The 18,817-nt window shown below is 43.1% G+C and overlaps 1 protein-coding gene across 1 annotated transcript in view; it reads left to right on the forward strand.

The window, feature by feature from the left end:
* Positions 1-1,318: 1,318 nt before the first annotated feature.
* RBM47 (RNA binding motif protein 47) overlaps positions 1,319-18,817 on the forward strand; it is a gene marked incomplete at its 3' end in the record, with an annotated part of 107,490 nt that continues 89,991 nt past the window's right edge. The window contains 1 exon segment of the mRNA XM_034772843.1: positions 1,319-1,461. Coding sequence (XP_034628734.1) covers positions 1,448-1,461 — 14 coding nt within the window.

Here is an 18,817-nt window from a genome sequence, read left to right on the forward strand (position 1 = left end):
GCTTATGCTGGCAAAACTTATGTTGCTCAGGGTTTTTTTTTTTTCACTCCCCTGAGTGACAGAAGTTTTGACAACATAAGTGCTAGTGTAGACGTAGCCTCAGTATGTGGTTGTTTGGTTTCATTATAGTAATACGGGCTCAATCCTGAACTTCTTATTCAAGCAAAACTCAATAAGAGTCAATGTAACTTTTGCTTACATAAAAATTTAACAGAGAAACTTAGGGTAGGTCTACACCCAGCCGCTAGTTCGGCAGCGCTGGCAATTGAAGTTCTGGGTTCGACTTATCACATCTTGTCTGGACGCGATAAGTCGAACCCGGAAGTGCTCGCCGTCGACTGCGGTACTCCAGCTAGACGAGAGGAGTACCGCGGAGTCGAGGGGGAGCCTGCCTGCCGCGTGTGGACTGAGGTAAGATCGAACTAAGGTACTTCGAACTTCAGCTACGTTATTCACGTAGCTGAAGTAGCGTACCTTAGTTCGATTTGGGGGATGAGTGTAGACCAAGCCTTAGTCTTAAGGGACAGAATGCTGCAAAACATTGCAGGTTTAGCATCTTCCCAGGTGATAAAGCTGTCAGCAGTTTATAATAATTTACAAATATGGTTGCAGAATATTGTGAACAGTAGCTTTAACCCTCAATACTATCTACCTTAAACATTGTATTTTTTATGACTCTTCATTATTCTCCTGTTTGAGTTCTTATTGTGTGCAAGTATTATACAGCAAAGGTACCATGTACAACTCTCATACATTACAAAAAGTAATTTGAAAATAAAACCTAGCTAGAGAAACATCCCTTCCCCAAAGCAGGAAAAATAATGAAAAGATTCCATAGTATTCTGTACAAAAAGCAAATATTGTTCTGTCAAGTGTTTGCATGCAAATGATTAAACATCAAAGTATTAAACTTTTCACACACAAAAGTGAATTGCCATTGAACAAAAGACTCTAAAGAGAAGTAGAAAATTTTTTCAGTTGCATGACAATGCAAGCAGGAATTAGTACTTTTTATAAATTTCTGATGTGTGCTTCCTGTTCCAGTTTGTTTAGTCACAAGTACTGAATTAGATTTCTGTTGGCTGATTGCATTTATTATAAACAGGTTTTGTGCTTTGTTTAAATACATCAGGCTACTTAACCCTTGCTTAGGCAGCTAAGGTAAAGGGGACGGGAAGGGAAAGTTTAGTCTCTGGCATTGCTGTTTCTTTTGAGGTTAAAAAACAATTGTCAGAGAGATCACAGAGAGGTTAAAAGAGGGCTTGGCTGTTGCTTCTAAAACTAGTTTCTCTTTTGTTCCTTTTCTAGAAACTAGATGTAACTTCAGTTCAGAAGGGGTTGAAATGAGGCATTTATTTAACAAGCACAACCACTGTATTGATGAAACTGGATCAGAAAAGCTTGTGTGTTTTTCCTAGTGCAACATCTTCCTGTACTAATTCAAGCCATGCTATGCCTCAGGTGAGTACTATTGATTTGTTTTCCCTTTAAATCTACATCTATATATTGTTTAATAGCAGGGGAAATAAACCCAAGATTTAACATCTTGTTCCTAAAACACTTTGTGCAGAGATAAAGCAGGTGGCTCGGCAAATAGGTGGTTCCATTTTAGTGAGGAGGATATATTCTCCCTCTCTGATATTCACATTTGAACTCCACTTTAAAAAAAAAACAAAACACCAACAAACATGGGGTGTCAAACAATAGTTAAACTGTTTCCAAGTGTCTCTCTCATGCCAGCCTTTACATCTCTACAGGTTATCCTTGCCCCGCCCCCCCGATTTTATTTTATTTTTTTAAAAGCACTCCTAAAACAACAGGAATGCTGTGCTGGCCTTGAGCCAGCAAAGGCTCAGTGAACAGGATAAAATTTCAGTTCAGATTTACGGGAAGTTGCTGGTGTTGGGAGTAAAAATCTGGTTTGGTGAGTTTAAGGGCAGGGAGTATACAAGAGACAACCTTGCTACTGTGAGCAGGGAGAACAAGAGAGGGGGAAGAAAAAAAGAACAGAGAGATGAGACACTTAACATTTTCCTCTCACAGTCACAGTGTGTGCTCCTGAGTCCTGAGATATCGCAGGCTTTACCAAGCCAGTAGGCAGAAACTAGGCTCTGGTAGGGCAATATCTTAGCTTAACTTTCATGCTTTATGTCTAGTCAGGAATTTAGTATAAAAGAGTGCCTTCTGATTAGCACTCCTGTTTAGTACTTCGGAATGTGCAGCTTAGGTCAGTGAGAATCAAGGGTTTTAGCTTAGCTGGTATTACTAATTACAAGTTTCTCTGCATGCATTTCAGTGTTCAGAAACTCTAAACTGGCAGAGAGTGAAAGGAGGGGGTTAAACAGCATTGTAGGGAGTTGCTCAACACTCCTCATTTAGCAGAACATTAGAAAAAGTAAGAAAATGCATTGCTGCCCAGAAACTCTTTCTTCTCTGTGAATGGTGCTTCAGTGTAGAGACTGTCTTCAGAAACACAATACAGGTAGGCAATTTTTTGTGTTCACTGTGCTATCCCTCTGTCCTTACTGCAGGGTTTATTCTCTTGTGATTGTTTTAAGAACATGGTGGGACGTAAGGTATTTTTGAAAAAGTGTTTTACATAATTTCTGTAAAAAAACAGAAACAAAACCACAAGTTGAACTAAGTTTTGATAAATCCTTTCAAGTGATTGAGCAATGGACTGGATTCTTTCTTTAAGAACTTATAAGATTAGAGAGGAAACGAGAAATATCAACTAAAAGAAGACTGAAAAGTGATTTCTGGTACATACACTATTTCTGAAGTTAAGTTTAAAAGATTATGTACATCTTCATATCAAACAAATTATAACATGCCAGTATCTTCTTATCTGATGTGTTAAATAGGTTGAAGTAAATATGTTTGTGGTTTTTTTTTAGTTTAAATCAGTCTGTGCAGAACATGTAGTGGTGACATAACTCTGATGGATGACAAATTACAAATTAACAGGGCAGCTGGTTGGGATCTCTGATTAGAGACATTAAAATGAAGAGAACAAGACTTTTCTAATAGCTATTTAAAAATAAAATATATTATGGTAGATCTCACCTTTATATGCCTTTAGTCAGATTTATGTGTGGTTAGATGAGGACTGTTGGGGCATGTCTCTCTCCCTATGCATATAAAAAGAAACTGTTTGTTTTACAAATTAAAATTATACAGTTCATTTCCCATTGGGGCTTTAAATAAAGATTGGGGCTAAAGTCACAGAATTTTAAAAGTTGGATATAGCAAAACAAAAGATTAGATTTTGAAATCTGCCTTAAGTTCTACCTATGCCACCCAGCTGAGGTCACAGGGCAGAACTTGGCCCCAGGGGCTAGTTTGAATCTAATAGTGGTGTCTTTATGAGCCTTCCAGTTTTATGTAATAATAATTGGGACAGTTTTGCAATATTGCAAGTCTAATGCTGAGTTCACATGATGGTCAGGGGGAGAAAAGAAAAAAAGCATACATCAGGCATACATACAACAAATATATAGCAAGTTGTTGTACTTTAGGACTATTGCCAGAGAGATATGCAACATTATATACTAAACATCTCCAAGTACTGCAGGTGCCAGATCATAAAGGTGAAAGATCACTTGTGGTATTAAGCAGAGCCTGGTATAAAATTGGAAAACTGAAGACAATGTGCACTCTTGAGAAAGGAAAATAAGATAACACCAGAAATATACTGCTATTTTGAGTTTATCTATCAGAGATTCATGTTTAAATTACTAACAAGGCTAAAAATCAAACTATACAGTCAAAATAATATTAGAGTCTGAAAAATAAATTAGGGGAAAACATTTTGCTTGTAATCTCAGTTTCTCTCCTGCTCTTATATTCAGTCACTGGGCCAGATTCTTCTTTCACTCATGTTTTATCCCAATGAAGTAACTTCGTTGACTTCAATATAGCTATTCCTGATTTACAATCTGTCTGAGATCAGAATTGGGCCCTCTCTCTTCCTCATATATCTTGGGATTTCAGACACACACAAGACAGGCTAGCTTTGGCATGTAAATATGACTCCTAATAATATCTGTACCTTAATGTTCCAGTCCAGTCTGAAAAATCAATGTTTGATTACAAAAATTAAAGGAATGTGCTGTACATCAGCAAAGTATAAAACAAAGCTAAACACTTTTGGATAAGAGTTCTTATTTTAAGCAACTAAGATGGCAAATGTTTATGGAAATATTGTTTCAAGAGAAATTTTATCTAAGAGCCTGAGCCTGCCGGGAGGTCCATGCATGGAGCCCTACTGATTACTGTAGGACTTTTCATAAGTGCAGGAGTCCACCTGTATGGAGATTACTGCAGGATCATTGTTTAAGTCTGTGGCCAATGGCCATCCATATCTCTAATGTTTGGTGTAATAATTTGCTGTTCTACACATTGTACAGAAGTTGTATTATGCTGATTCAGTCATCACTGTCATATGATAGAAGCCTGTCTGTGAAAGCTGTATAAGTGTCTGATATCAGGGAAATTCATATGACTGCACTCATTAGGATTTTTTAAATGTCTGCTGTACTTTCTCTGTTAAATAAAAGCAGGTGCTCAGATCTAGTTTGAGCTGGTTGTCAATGTAAATATCGAATAACAAAAGTTAGATGGCACACTATTTAGAGTTGAACACTGTTAAAGCTATCTCAACATACATATGCATGCTCATATTGGTTTAGAATAATGAGTTATGTATGTATTTTCCTGGACTCTGGCAATTGCTATATTACACTCATCTGAATGTATAATTTCATCTCCCACTTTTATAAAATTCAAACTCTTTTCTCTGAGCATGCGTGACTGAGTTCTCACATTAAGAATGATCCAAATGACTAAGAAGTAAACTAAAAGTGTCTGCATTACTACTGACGAACAATAGTAGAGACTTAAGGGCCAAATTCTTTTCCTACTGAACACAGTGGGAGTATTGCAATTGATTCCTATGGGACCAAGGAGAAGGATTTGGCCCTTAGGGAGGAAATACATCCGCCGGTCCTTTACTAGTTAACTTCGTATACCGATAGTTATGCATGAAGATTGTGTCTCTTTCTCTTTCAGGACATTTACATCTCAATATTGGCGATGAGTATAAAGCAAAAGCCCTAATCTGAACACCCCTCGACCTAAATTATACTCGGGTTACTTGGAATTGTGTTCCCATCTATCATTTTTCAATTTTCACGCTTCTAAAACTGACCAGTGCATGCTACACACTTGTAGTAAGGACACTGCTCGTTATCTTTCCCCATAAGAGGCCTAAAAGAATATTTCTTTTTTGTTGTTGTTGTTTTTTAATAACATGGTTCTTGGTACACCTAGCTCCTGCCAAGATCAGGCACATCTTCTCAGTATCCTTGTCAAGACAATGTAGGCTTTGTATAGTTAAGACTTGCAAGGGTTTTGGTGACACAGTAAACTCAATAGAGCACAACAACTTTTTATTAACTGCAACGTCGACAGACAGCTTCATGTTTGGGGGCTTTTTTGTTTGTTTTCTTTTTACATTTTATCTGCTGAAAATCATAGAGGAACTCTCTCTCAGCAGAGAACTTTTTTTTAGAATATACTTTTCTATATATTCTATTCTATTATCTACACAAGATAATATTCAGACCATATTTTTTTTTAACTAGTTAGGTTGCAGAAGATTTTGAGAGGGGAAACAGGCAAAGGTGGGATATTTTGGAGAATGAAGGGGCGAGACAAACTACAAATGCATCAGACTTATTTCAAATAGAATATTAAAGAGCCATTCAGATAGTAACAATTTTCAGTCACTAACTAGGGTTGCCAACTTTCTAATCACACAAAACTGAACACCTCTGTCCTGCACAGCCCCTTCCCCAAGGTCCTGCCCCACCCTGCCCCTTCTCCGAGACTCCACCCCTGCTTGCTCCATCCTCCCTCCCTCTGTAAGTCACTCTCCCCGACCCTCACTCACTTTCACCGGGCTTGGGCACGAGAGGGGTGAGGGCTCTGGCTGGAGGTGCGGGCTCTGAGGTGAGGCTGGGGATGAGGGGTTTGGGGTGCAGGAGAGGGCTCTGAGTGGGGCAGGGGGTTAGAGTGCGGGGGAGAGGGCTCTGGACTGGGGCAGGGGATTGAGGTGTGTGTGGGGGGGTGAGAGCTCCAGCTGGGGGGGGTGAAGGCTCTGGGGTGGAGCTGGGTATGAGGGGTTTGGGGTGCAGGAAAGAGTTCTGGGCTGGGGCAGGGATGCAGGGTCCCGGTGGCACTTACCGCGGCCACCAGGTCCCTGTGGCCCCTAGGTGCTTAGGCAGCCAGTGAGGGTCTTCATGGTGCGCTAGTGCCTGCAGGCACCGCCCCCACATTCCCCATTGGTCGCGGTTCCTGACCATTGGGAGCCGCTTAGCCCGTACTCGGCGGCTACTTCTGGGAGCCCTGCAGAGCCAGGGCTGAGCCGTGGACTGGACTTTTAATGGCCCAGTTGGCAGTGCCTACTGGAGCCACCAGGGTCTCTTTTTGCCCAGGCGTTCTAGTAAAAAACTGGACACCTGGCAACCCTATCACTAACAAACTGGTCTGGATTTAACTGACAACCCAGAGGCAGAAAGCTCTGTATCCTATTTACTAAGGCCTTGGCTACACTTGCGAGTTACAGCGCTGTAAAGGCTCCCCCAGCGCTGTAACTCACTCCCCGTCCACACTGGCAAAACATTTGCAGCGCTGTATCTCCGTGGTTGCAGCGCTGCACGTACTCCACCTCTCCGAGAGGAATAGTGAGTATTGCGCTGCCACTGCAGCGCTGCGGCGCCAGTGTGGCTGCCCAATGCGCTGTGAATGGCCTCCAGAATTATTCGGCAGTATCCCACAATGCCTGTTCTAGCTACTCTGGTCATCAGTTCAAACTCTACTGCTCTGGCCTCAGGTAACCAACCACGTGACCGACCCTGTACATTCCCTGGGAATTTTAAAAATCCCTTTCCTGTTTGCTCAGCCCGGCGTGGCGTGGAGTGCTATCAGCGTATCTTTCCAGGTGACCATGCCTCCACGCGCCAAGCGAGCCCCAGAATGGAGCAATGGCGAGTTGCTGGACCTCATCAGTGTTTGGAGGGAGGAAGCTGTACAGTCCCAGCTGCGCTCCAGCCGTAGGAATTACGATACCTTCGGGAAGGTATCAAAGGACATGATGGAAAGGGGCCATGACCAGGACGCCCTGCAGTGCAGGATTAAAGTGAAGGAGCTGCGGAGTGCCTCCCACAAAGCCTGCGATGCAAACGGCCGCTCGGGTGCTCCCCCTCGCAACCTGCCGATTCTACAAAGAGCTGGATGCGATACTTGGGGTTAACCCCACCTCCACTCTGAGCACCACCATGGACACTTCAGAGCCGGTGTGGAGGAGGGTGGGAGGAGGAAGAGGAAGAGGAGGAGGAGGAAAACAGGAGTGATGGTGGTGGGCCGGATGGAGACACCCCGAAATCCCTGGAGCCATGCAGCCAGGAGCTCTTCTTGAGCCAAGAGGAAGGTAGCCAGTCGCAGCGGCCGGTACTTGGTGGAGGACAAACAGAAGAGCAGGTTCCCGGGAAGCGTTTTTTTTTTTTTTTTTTTCGGGAAGGAATTTTTTCGGTGCGGGCTCTTTGGGAGAGGAGGGTTAGGCATGCATGCCAAGATGTGGAATAGTGCATTGATGTGGTTTATCACATTGCGGTAATTGGCCTCGGTAATCTCCTCGAATGTCTCATCCAGAACGTGTGCAATGTGCTTGCACAGGTTTATCGGGAGAGCCACCGTGGTCCTTGTCCCAGGCAGGCTAACGTGTCCGCGCCACTGTGCCATGAGGGACGGGGGGACCATTGCTGCACACAGGCAAGCTGCATATGGGCCAGGGCGGAAGCCACATTTCCAGTAGAAGACCCTCCCTTGCTTCCCAGGTCACCCTCAGCAGCGAGATATCATCCAGGACGAACTCCTGTGGAAAATGTTGGGACAGTGTTCAGTGTAGGTGCCCCCTGAAGCTGTTGGCTTTCCCCAACTTCCGTGTTCTTCACGCCACCTGCTGCCTCCAACACCAGTATCTTCACCACCCAGCCCTGAAAACCACGAACCTTACCCTCTGCACTCAACCCCCATCACCATACAGTATAGCTGTCCTGAAGTGCAGCACTCACTGCACAGCACACCAGACAGGACATACGCAAATCTGTGATTGTACTGTTTCCCACTCCACCCCCTTGTTTCTTTTCAATAAATAACACTGGTCTACAATTTTTGAGAAGTCGTCTGCTTCAGAGATAAAATGTGCTATTTATTATGTATTTTGGTGTGCTGAATTCAAATATGACAATTAAAACAACTGATTGGCTACTGTTTCTAAGATATTTAAGTTTTTACATTTTATGTCTATGTATATTGTGTAGATAGTAGAGTTTTAATCATAAATTGTAAACCTAGGTCTTTTCATGTGTTTATGGTTGCTTTACATGATAATATTTCACCTGTCCTGTTTATGTAACACTTTAAAAATCAGCAAAAGGGTTATATAAATAAAATTTATTATGCAACAAAAGGCAAAAAACTATTATGTACATAGTTTAGTCCTATTCAGTGTCTACTCGGCACTTCTTGGCTTGTCTCTTGTATTCATTAAATGGAGCATCTCTTGTCACTGTCCAGCAATAGTCTGCAAGCATTGATGGGCTCCATTTGCCCTGATAGCGTTTCTCCATTGTTGCAATGTCCTGGTGAAATTGCTCGCCGTGCTCGTTGCTCACTGCTCCGCAGTTCGGTGGAAAAAAATCTAGATGAGAGTGCAAAAATTGTATCTTTAGTGACATGTTGCAACCAAGGCTTTTGTATGCCTTGAGGCGGTTTTCCACCAACAACCTGTAGTTGTCTGCCTTGTTGTTTCCGAGAAAATTTATTGCCATTAACTGGAAGGCTTTCCATGCCGTCTTTTCCTTGCCATGCAGAGCATGGTCAAATGCATCATCTCGAAGAAGTTCACGAATCTGAGGACCAACAAAGACACCTTCCTTTATCTTAGCTTCACTTAACCTTGGAAATTTTCCACGGAGGTACCCGAAAGCTGCTTGTGTTTTGTCAATGGCCTTGACAAAGTTCTTCATCAGACACAGCTTGATGTGTAAGGGTGGTAACAAAATCTTCCTTGATTCAACAAGTGGTGGATGCTGAACACTTTTCCTCCCAGGCTCCAATGACTGTTGGAGTGGCCAATCTTTCTTGATGTAGTGGGAATCTCTTGCACGACTATCCCATTCGCAGAGAAAACAGCAGTACTTTGTGTATCCAGTCTGCAGACCAAGCAAGAGAGCAACAACCTTCAAATCGTCACAAAGCTGCCACTGATGTTGGTCATAGTTTATGCACCTCAAAAGTTGTTTCATGTTGTCACAGGTTTCATTCATATGGACTGCATGACCAACTGGAATTGATGGCAAAACATTTCCATTATGCAGTAAAACAGCTTTAAGATTCGTCTTCGATGAATCAATGAACAGTCTCCACTTATCTGGATCGTGAACGATGTTGAGGGCTGCCATCACACCATCAATGTTGTTGCAGGCTACAAGATCACCTTCCATGAAGAAGAATGGGACAAGATCCTTTTGACGGTCATGGAACACAGAAACCCTAACATCACCTGCCAGGAGATTCCACTGCTGTAGTCTGGAGCTCAACAGCTCTGCCTTACTCTTGGGTAGTTCCAAATCCCTGACAAGGTCATTCAGTTCACCTTGTGTTATGAGGTGTGGTTCAGAGGAGGAGGATGGGAGAAAATTTGGGTCCTGTGACATTGATGGTTCAGGACCAGAAGTTTCATCCTCTTCCTCTTCCTCTTCCTCGTCCGTCTCAAGTGAGAATGATTCTGGTGCATCAGGAACCGGCAGTCCTTCTCCGTGGGATACTGGGCGTATAGCTGATGGAATGTTTGGATAATGCACAGTCTACTTTTTCTTCTTTGATATACCTTTCCCAACTGGAGGCACCATGCAGAAGAAACAATTGCTGGTATGATCTGTTGGCTCTCTCCAAATCATTGGTACTGCAAAAGGCATGGATTTCCTTTTCCTGTTCAACCACTGGCGAAGATTTGTTGCACAAGTGTTGCAGCATATGTGTGGGGCCCACCTCTTGTCCTGATCTCTAATTTTGCAGCCAAAATAAAGGTGATAGGCTTTCTTAACCATAGTGGTTATACTGCGCTTTTGTGATGCAAAAGTCACTTCACCACAAACATAGCAGAAGTTATCTGCACTGTTCCCACAAGTACGAGGCATCTCTGCTCACTTTGGCTAAACAGAAATGTGTCCCTTTGCAAAATCAAACACTGACAAATAAGAGAGCACGACACTGTATGATTTCTGAGCTGATATAGGGCAATTTGTTCAGCAGAGTGATGTAAGCTTCGTTATGATTGCATCATCCATGACTTCTAGGAATAACATGATGTAATTCATATCATGTATGACGCAACACCAGCTTCAGATTGCATCATTCATTGTTTTGCCTAAAAAGCAAGTACTGTCCAAACCCAGTCATAGATTTATTCATAGATCCAGTCAAAGATGTATTTTAGTCATTTCTGGTTTAAATTGAGATCCCTTCCCTTTATAACTCACTTACCCCTCCGCCATTCCCAAGTCAAGGGTCGTATATACTGACCCAATAGCATATCTTGAAAACTAGAGCCCATCAACAATTTTAAGCATCATTTTTGTTCTCAGTGACCCAGAATTAGTAAAGTTTGACTACATTTATTTCAGAATCATTTTGGCTGTAGAGCAGTGTAATTTTTTTTCTTTTCAATAAATGGATTCTTTGGCTTTGAAAACATTCTTTATTATTGCATAAAGTAAAAGACTCCTTAGCCCAGGAAATAACAGGCACTGCAAGTCTGCTTGTCTGCTAAGCAGATACTGATTCCTAAAGATTGGAACTACTGCACTTCACTCCTGTGCAGGGCACCAGATATCACTGCTGGTTTTCAGCCTCAAATTGCTCCCTCAAGGCATCCCTAATCCTTGCAGCCCCGTGCTGGGCCCCTGTAATAGCCCTGCTCTCTGGCTGTGCAAATTCAGCCTCCAGAGGTTGAACCTCGGAGGTCCATGCCTGAGTGAAGCTTTCACCCTTCCCTTCACAAATATTATGGAGGGCACAGCACGTGGATATAACCGCAGGGATGCTGTTTTCGGCCAAGTCCAGCTTCCCATACAGAGATCGCCAGCGGCCCTTTAAACGGCCAAAGGCACACTCCACAGTCATTCGACACCGGCTCAGCCTGTAGTTGAACCATTCCTTGCTGCTGTCAAGGCTCCTTGTATAGGGTTTCATGAGCCACAGCATTAACGGGTAAGCAGGATCTCCAAGGATCACAATGGGCATTTCAACTTCCCCTACCATGATCTTCCGCTCTGGGAAAAAAGTCCCAGCCTGCATCTTCCTGAACAGCCAAGTGTTTCAAAATATGCGTGCGTCATGCACCTTTCCGGGCCAGCCTGTGTTAATGTCAATGAAACGCCCACGGTGATCCACAAGCGCCTGGAGAGCCATAGAGAAATACCCCTTACGATTAACGTACTCGGATCCTAGGTGGGGTGGTGCCAGAATAGGAATGTGCGTCCCATCTATCGCCCCTCCCCAGTTAGGGAACCCCATTTGTGCAAAGCCATCCACTATTTCCTGCATGTTAGCCAGAGTCACAGTTCTTCTGAGTAGGATGCGATTAGTGGCCTTGCAAACTTGCATCAACACGATTCCAATGGTCAACTTTCCCACTCCAAACTGGTTTGCGACCGACCGGTAGCGATCTGGAGTTGCCAGCTTCCAGATTGTAATAGCCACCTGCTTCTCCACTGGCAGGGCAGCTCTCAATCTTGTGTCCTTGCGCCGCAGGGTGGGGGCGAGCTCCTCACACAGTCCCATGAAAGTGGCTTTTCTCATCCGAAAGTTCTACAGCCACTGCTCGTCATCCCAGACTTCCATGACAATGTGATCCCACCACTCGGTGCTTATTTCCCGAGCCCAAAAGCGGCGTTCCACGGTGCTGAGCATGTCCGTGAATGCCACAAGCAATTTCGTGTTGTACGCGTTACGCAGCTCGATAGCATCGTCAGACTCCTCACCCTCACTCTCACTGTCACTTTGGATCTTAAGGAATAGTTCCTTACAGCCAAACGTGACGTGCTGGCGAGACTCGTCAGCATACACCTCAGCAGTTCGGACTCCATTTCCCACAGACAGATCGCGCTGCACAGAAACCGTTGAAAGATGGCGCCAAAGGGGGACGGAAACAAAGGAATTTCTGGGATGCGAAGCGATGCATCATGGGGCATTGGGACAGGACCCAGAATCCCCCGCACCCACGCCCCCTTCCCACAACCCATGGCACCAGAATGGGAAAAGGTGCTCTGTGGGATAGCTGCCCATAATGCACCGCTCCCAATAGCGCTGCAATTGCCGCAAATGTGGCCACGACAGTGCGCTGGGCAGCTGTCAGTGTGGACAGACTGCAGCACTTTCCCTACTCAGCTGCACGAAGTCAGGTTTAACTCACAGCGCTGTACAACTGCAAGTGTAGCCAAGGCCTAAGCCCTGGAGTCATCTAGTCCCTCAACTGGATTTACTTTGTTGAAGCACCATCCCAATTGTAATGCATCTTACAGAATGAATGAGAAGAACTCCATGTACAGACCATAGAGCTAAAAAAGTTAAGGATCAAGTTTAGCTCTTTCCCACCTTATGCAAACAATAGGGGCCTGATCACTCTGTCTCGTTTACACTGGTGTAAATTAGTAGTAACTCCACTGAAGTCAGTCTACTGTATTGATGCAAAACCTGTGTAAATGAGAAGGGGTATAAGCACTAAGTAGGAAGTAGAATGACTTGCTTCATCCAAGACAGGTTTAGGTTTGTCGGTGTGTAAACAGTAAAGCCAACTTGGATAAGTCACTATATAAATATCAAGTTATCTGGGTTGATCACAAAGCACTTTATAGAAATGTACTGAGATACACATAGGGATAATAAAAATACAGCTACCTCTGGAGTGGAAAATATTGCCCATTTTATACCATCAATTACTTTTTTTTTTAAGAGGGTAAATGAAACCATAGGAAGACTCCAGTTACCCAAGCTCAGACTAGGCCCAGATGCCAGGGTTAATACATCCACTCTTGTGAAAAGTGCCAAGGCATCTTTAATAACCATAAGATTTTCCCCCAACTAGCATTTTCTGAAACCTTGAAAAATCCATTTCCATCTAGACCTGCAGTAAACCTTTATATATGCATGGACAAGTATGTTTAGTTAAAGACCACAGAGTAGACCAACAATCCTGTAATTACTTATTAGCACTGTGTGAAACACTGAATTTTCAATTCAGAGAGGATTAGACATATTTTGTTGTTCATGTCCTATGAGTATCACTGTAAGTTCCAGATTCAAAGCAAAACTCTGCCAAAACCATGGGATTTAAGATCTTTATTAGAGGTGAATCTGTACTGTGTAGAGTACAGTATATAGTACAGAATTGCTGGTCGCTATTGTCCCTTTGTTTGCTTCCCCCATCTTTCTGTATGTATCCACCTGTTGCCTCTTTTCTTATACTTAGTTTGTAAGCTCCTTGGGACAGGGACTCTCTTTTTATTCTGTGTTTGAACAGTTCCTAGTACATTAGGGTCCTGGTCCATGACTGGGGATCCCAGACACTACCACAACACAAGTAATAATGGGCTGGGCTTTAATAAATAAGATGGGCTAAAGAGCCATTTTGATTTTGTTTAGAGATGGTTCAGATCTGGGTTCTATTTTATCCAAAATGTCAAGATTTGGATCAACCCAGCTACATCCACACCACTGAGTGATGTAGTTAAGCTGATCTAACCCTCAATGTAGAGAGCTCTAGGTTGATGGAAGAATTCTTCCATAGATCTAACTACTGCCTCTCAGGGAGGTGGATTTACTACAATGATGGGAGAACCCTCCCATTGCTGTAGTAAGTGTCTACACTGATGCACTACAGCGGAGCAGCTGCAGTTATGCCACTGTAGCGTTTTAAGGGTAGACATAGCCTAAGGCATCAGTCTTTAAAGACAGCTGGATATGAAAAGCGATACCAATAAATGCATGAAAATCCATAATCCACTTCTAAAATAACTTGTGTGTAAAATAATTATAGCTGTGAGCAATACAGTCACCCTGAATGCAAAATCAGGTGTATATCTAAAACAGAGAGAGGGAGAAAATCTAGACGATATTATAGGTGGAGCTGATAGCTTCACCTATTATTAAGTTGCCTTACACTTCCCATTATAAAACCCTGTTCTCAGTTGCTTATAACGTTGCCAAACTTTTTAACCGCTCGGGCTGAAATTTTCCATCCTGAGTGTCTGCCTCAGACTGAATTTTTAACGTCAGACAAAATTCAGCCACTTCTGAAAACAAGGCTAAAGAAAAATACATTGTTTTACTCATGTTAAAAAATGTTGGTGATTTTTTTCGTTTAAAAGCTCTAGTGCTCCCATGCTTTAGAGCAGGGACTTGAAACTGGTGGGGAGGGAGGGGTTGTGAATTCTTCCATCTCCACCAAAATCTGTTCACATTTGGCCCAGTTATATGCCTTTGAAAATCACAATTCACACATCTCCAGCCCATGTCTGATCAAGACCTTCCCCAAATGTGTTGCAGATCTAGGGTTAGGGTCCAGGTATCTTAACTGAGAGCAAGAAGACCCGTGTAGAGGTGGGAGTTGCCTGATTAAAATGCAGAGGGGACAACAGTTGGACACGTAGAGAGACTGCGGGGAGGGGAAGGCAAAAATTGGGACTTGAGGGTGATTGGGGAGAGAAAGGAACATAGGGACTGGGTTGGGAGAAGACTGACTGACTGGACAAGGAGACTGGGCTAGCAGCTGGAGAGTGCAGGGGAGAGGACTGCAATTGGTTGGAAAAGGAGACTGGGAGTGGGAGCCAGAAACCAGAAGGTTGGAGAAGGGTAGGGAGGAAGACTGAGATCTGACGAGGAGCCGAGGAACTAGGACAGACTGGGCAAGGAGTCTGGGACTAGGGAGACAGTTCTGATGAGCAGCTGAGGTACAGTGGAGAAGATGTTCCGTGAGTAAGGATGTTTGTGTGAGAAGCTGATAAAGGGGTTAATGAGGCTGGTGTCATGAGTACAGCAGAGGATATAAGGGGAAACACAATAAGAGATTAGCGCAGATAACAGATTGGGGCAGGGTTGTGAAAGATCTTAAAAGATGAGGATAAATATTTTGAACTGGATGCAGAGTAATAGGGGAACCGTGGACAGGGCCGGCTCTAGGCACCAGCAAAATAAGCTGGTGCTTGGGGAGGCACATTTTTAAGGGCAGCATGGCTGGCGCCAGAATGCCACCCTTGCCGCCCCTAAAAATGTGCCCCGGCCGCCCTAGCTCACCTCCGCTGCTGCCGCCACTTGCGCGCCACGGCGCGCAAAACAGCTGATTTGCGTGCCGCTGCTCCCCCTCCTTCCCAGGCTCTCAAACTTGGGAGGGAGGGGGAGATCCCGAGCGGCCGCGGCGTGCGAAACAGCTGATTCGCGCGCCACTGCTCACCCTTCCTCCCAGGCTTGAGAGCCTCGGGGGAGGAGGCAGGGCTGGGGATTTGGGGAAGGGGCAGAGTTGAGGCGGGGCCGGGGGGTGGGGTAAGAAAAAAACGGGGGGTTGGGGGCGGCCAAAATTGATTTTGCTTGGGGTGGCAAAAATCCTAGAGCCGGCTCTGCCAGTGGAGGGATTCAGATCAGGATTGGGTCCCCCTGGTGCTAAGCACCCCGGAGACATAGGTAAATGCCATCTGCACCCCGAAGACTTTACAATCTGTTGTCAGTATGGTCAAGTTATAATGTTAGGGATATGTTTACATTAACAGAGGCTGGGCTGGGGGATGGCAGTAATTTGAGGCTGATGCTTTATCCTCTTTTGTTTGAGGAAAATAAAAACATTGTTTTAGCCAGGATTTGTGCTGTCCTGCGACATCAGCCAGGACTGGCTACTTATACTAAAGCACTCTTTTGGAAATCCCAGGGTCACACAAAGGGCCTGATCTTCACCATAAGTGACACCAAGGCTCAGACTCCAGACATCATTGCATCGGTCAGGATTAGGGCCTTAAACACTATATGTGGGATTTTCAAAAGCACCTGAGGGAGTTAGGCAGCCAGCTCCCATTGCAAGTCAGTGGGAGTTGGATGCCGAACTCCTTTAGATGCTTTTAGAAATTTTGCCCTGTATCAAATGATCATTTTAGACTATGGGTTGTGCATGGGCACAGGGGTCCGTGCACATGGACCCAGTGGTAGGATTGGAAATTTGGACCCTAATCTAGAGAGGTGCTGAGCACCTGCAGAGAACTTGTAAATCCCAATAAAGTTGATAGGAATTGCAGAGTCTCAGCAAGGATGCAGCATCCTTCAAGATCAGACTCTTGTAAGTATATTATTTACACACACACACACACACACACACACACACACACACACACACACACACACACACACACACACACTATGACTGCTTTTTTAAACATAGGAAATAGTAGTGTAGAAATCCACTCTGTTCCACTGAGGGTTTTTTCTCCCCTCCCCCCGCGATAGACAATTATTCATAAATTAAGTTGATGTACCACACAGTTTACCTGAAATGAACCTGTGTTTTCATATTAGAAGGTAATGAATGGGATATTGGAAATATGATCTCTATTCATTTATTGTCCAACCTGCTATAAATATGGTACAGATTGATTTGGACCTTAATTTTTTTAAACATAGCCTTACAGCATTGAGTGCTTTGGCGGCGAAGTGATTAAATCAGAATCAGCAATGTTCAAATTGCTCCTATGGTGTAGGATTTGATATTTGCTTGGCATGATCAAGCCAACTTAATAGAAGGAGGGAAATGTGAGTCTAAACTTGTTTAATTCTGAATAGCGAAGGAAAGGACTATTTTAATATTCTTTTACAGACAAGTTAAGAGTACTGAATAGGAGTTGGGTCTCAATCATTAGCAGTTAGAGATTATGTGATTGCAGACTCAGATGTGTGTGTTGTTTAATACTTTCTCTCTGCTTTGCCAAATGGATATCACAACTGGCATTTTATTTATAATCAGACCCACTGATGAGGTATAAAATTTCAGAATGGATGTTTTGTTCCTTAAAAAAGTCTGTTCCTCTTGAAGTCAGTGGCAAAACTCTCAATGATTTAAATGGTGCAGGTTCAAGCCCTTCATATGCTAAACATACTTTACAAAATGCGGAGTTATGTAAATGGGCATAGTTCCATTCTTGTTTGTGTTTTGTTGTAGTAGCACAGCACACCAATCAAAGATCCCCCATTGTTCTAGGCACTGTGTGCACAATGAAATGAGTCCCTGCCCCAACTAACTTGAGGTCAAGAATCAGAAACAAGTCACTTAGGTAACCATTCAAACACTATTCATACCAAATATTTGAAGATAGAGTCCAAGCAATTACTTCACAAATAAGATGAAATGCCATATATACCCCTCAAGTGTTCATTTAACAATTCTGAATAGTAAACACCTTCCTAAAAACTATGTGTGGATAGTTCACAAGCAGAAAAATGGGCAAAGTGCCCATGTAAATTTTCGCTAGGAACAGTTTACCCAGTTCTAATAGGGGAACAATTATTAAATTCTTCTCATGGTAAAGCACTGAGTTGGTGACCTTGATAGAAAGACACAGAGTGATTTTTGTGAACCGTAGTATCAGAGGGCCTTTATAACACATTATCATAATTTTTCCAAGTTTTGAGGCTTGATCCTGCATTCCAGGCATACCCAAATTCCCATTCACTTATGAATGGAAGTTCACAAAGAACATGGAATAGCTCTCTTGGTATCTGAGATTTTGTCTAAATAGAGGGGTTAGCTCTGATTTCAGCCAGCAGCAGATCACAGCACCCACCATAGCTGCACTAGCACAACTCTCTAATGTAGACAAGGAAAATCACAATCTACACTAGTTTGAAACTTACACACTATACTGATTATTGGCCTCCAATGGCTGAAATCAGGGCTAAACCCCAGTGTACATATACTCTGCAAGTCATCTTATTTTTTTACAGTTAGGTGATCTCAGTACCTTTATATTATTTCTCTTTTTGGAATATTTTTTTATTTTTAGTATTCTAACAACTTTGTTGTTGTTAGTTTATTTCTTAGTGCCTATAACTTTCCTGCATTTATATTCAATTTTTATGAAGAATTGTGGGTATACTTAAAGCTGTAAATTAGTGCCCTTTGTAGTTTTTTTAACAGAAGGAGTTAAATGAAACTACTTCTAATCTCTTTATCCTTGTCACACCACTCTGCTATGCAGTAATACACCAAAGAATTTCCAGAAAGCAAAGATTGGCGACTTAAAAAAAGCTCCCTCCCTGGCTAAAAAAAAAATATTCATAGTGTAAATTCATGTTCTTTTCTATTCGGTGCTGAAAGTTTATTATGCTTGTGGGTAAAGGAAGCTTAAATGCAAAGGAGATCAAGGCAGGAGAAAGACTGGAGCAGAAAAATGGATTCATTTTTAATACAAAATGAGAAAGAGTTCCAAACAAACCGTTCCCCTCTGAAAGTTAGATCAGGTTTTGAAATGCTGAAAATAAGGCATTTTATAGGACTTTATAATGGAAGATATCAGTGGCACATTGCTAATCCCTGGTAGAGAGGTAAGCCTGCAAAACAAATAGCAGCATGTCCTTGAGTGCACCAGAGTTATGTGCTAGACAGGTTTTCATTTTTTACCGTATTGCATAATATCAGCATACCCATAAGGACACG

Source organism: Trachemys scripta, chromosome 5, assembly GCF_013100865.1.
Source record: "Trachemys scripta elegans isolate TJP31775 chromosome 5, CAS_Tse_1.0, whole genome shotgun sequence".
NCBI lineage: Eukaryota > Metazoa > Chordata > Testudines > Emydidae > Trachemys > Trachemys scripta.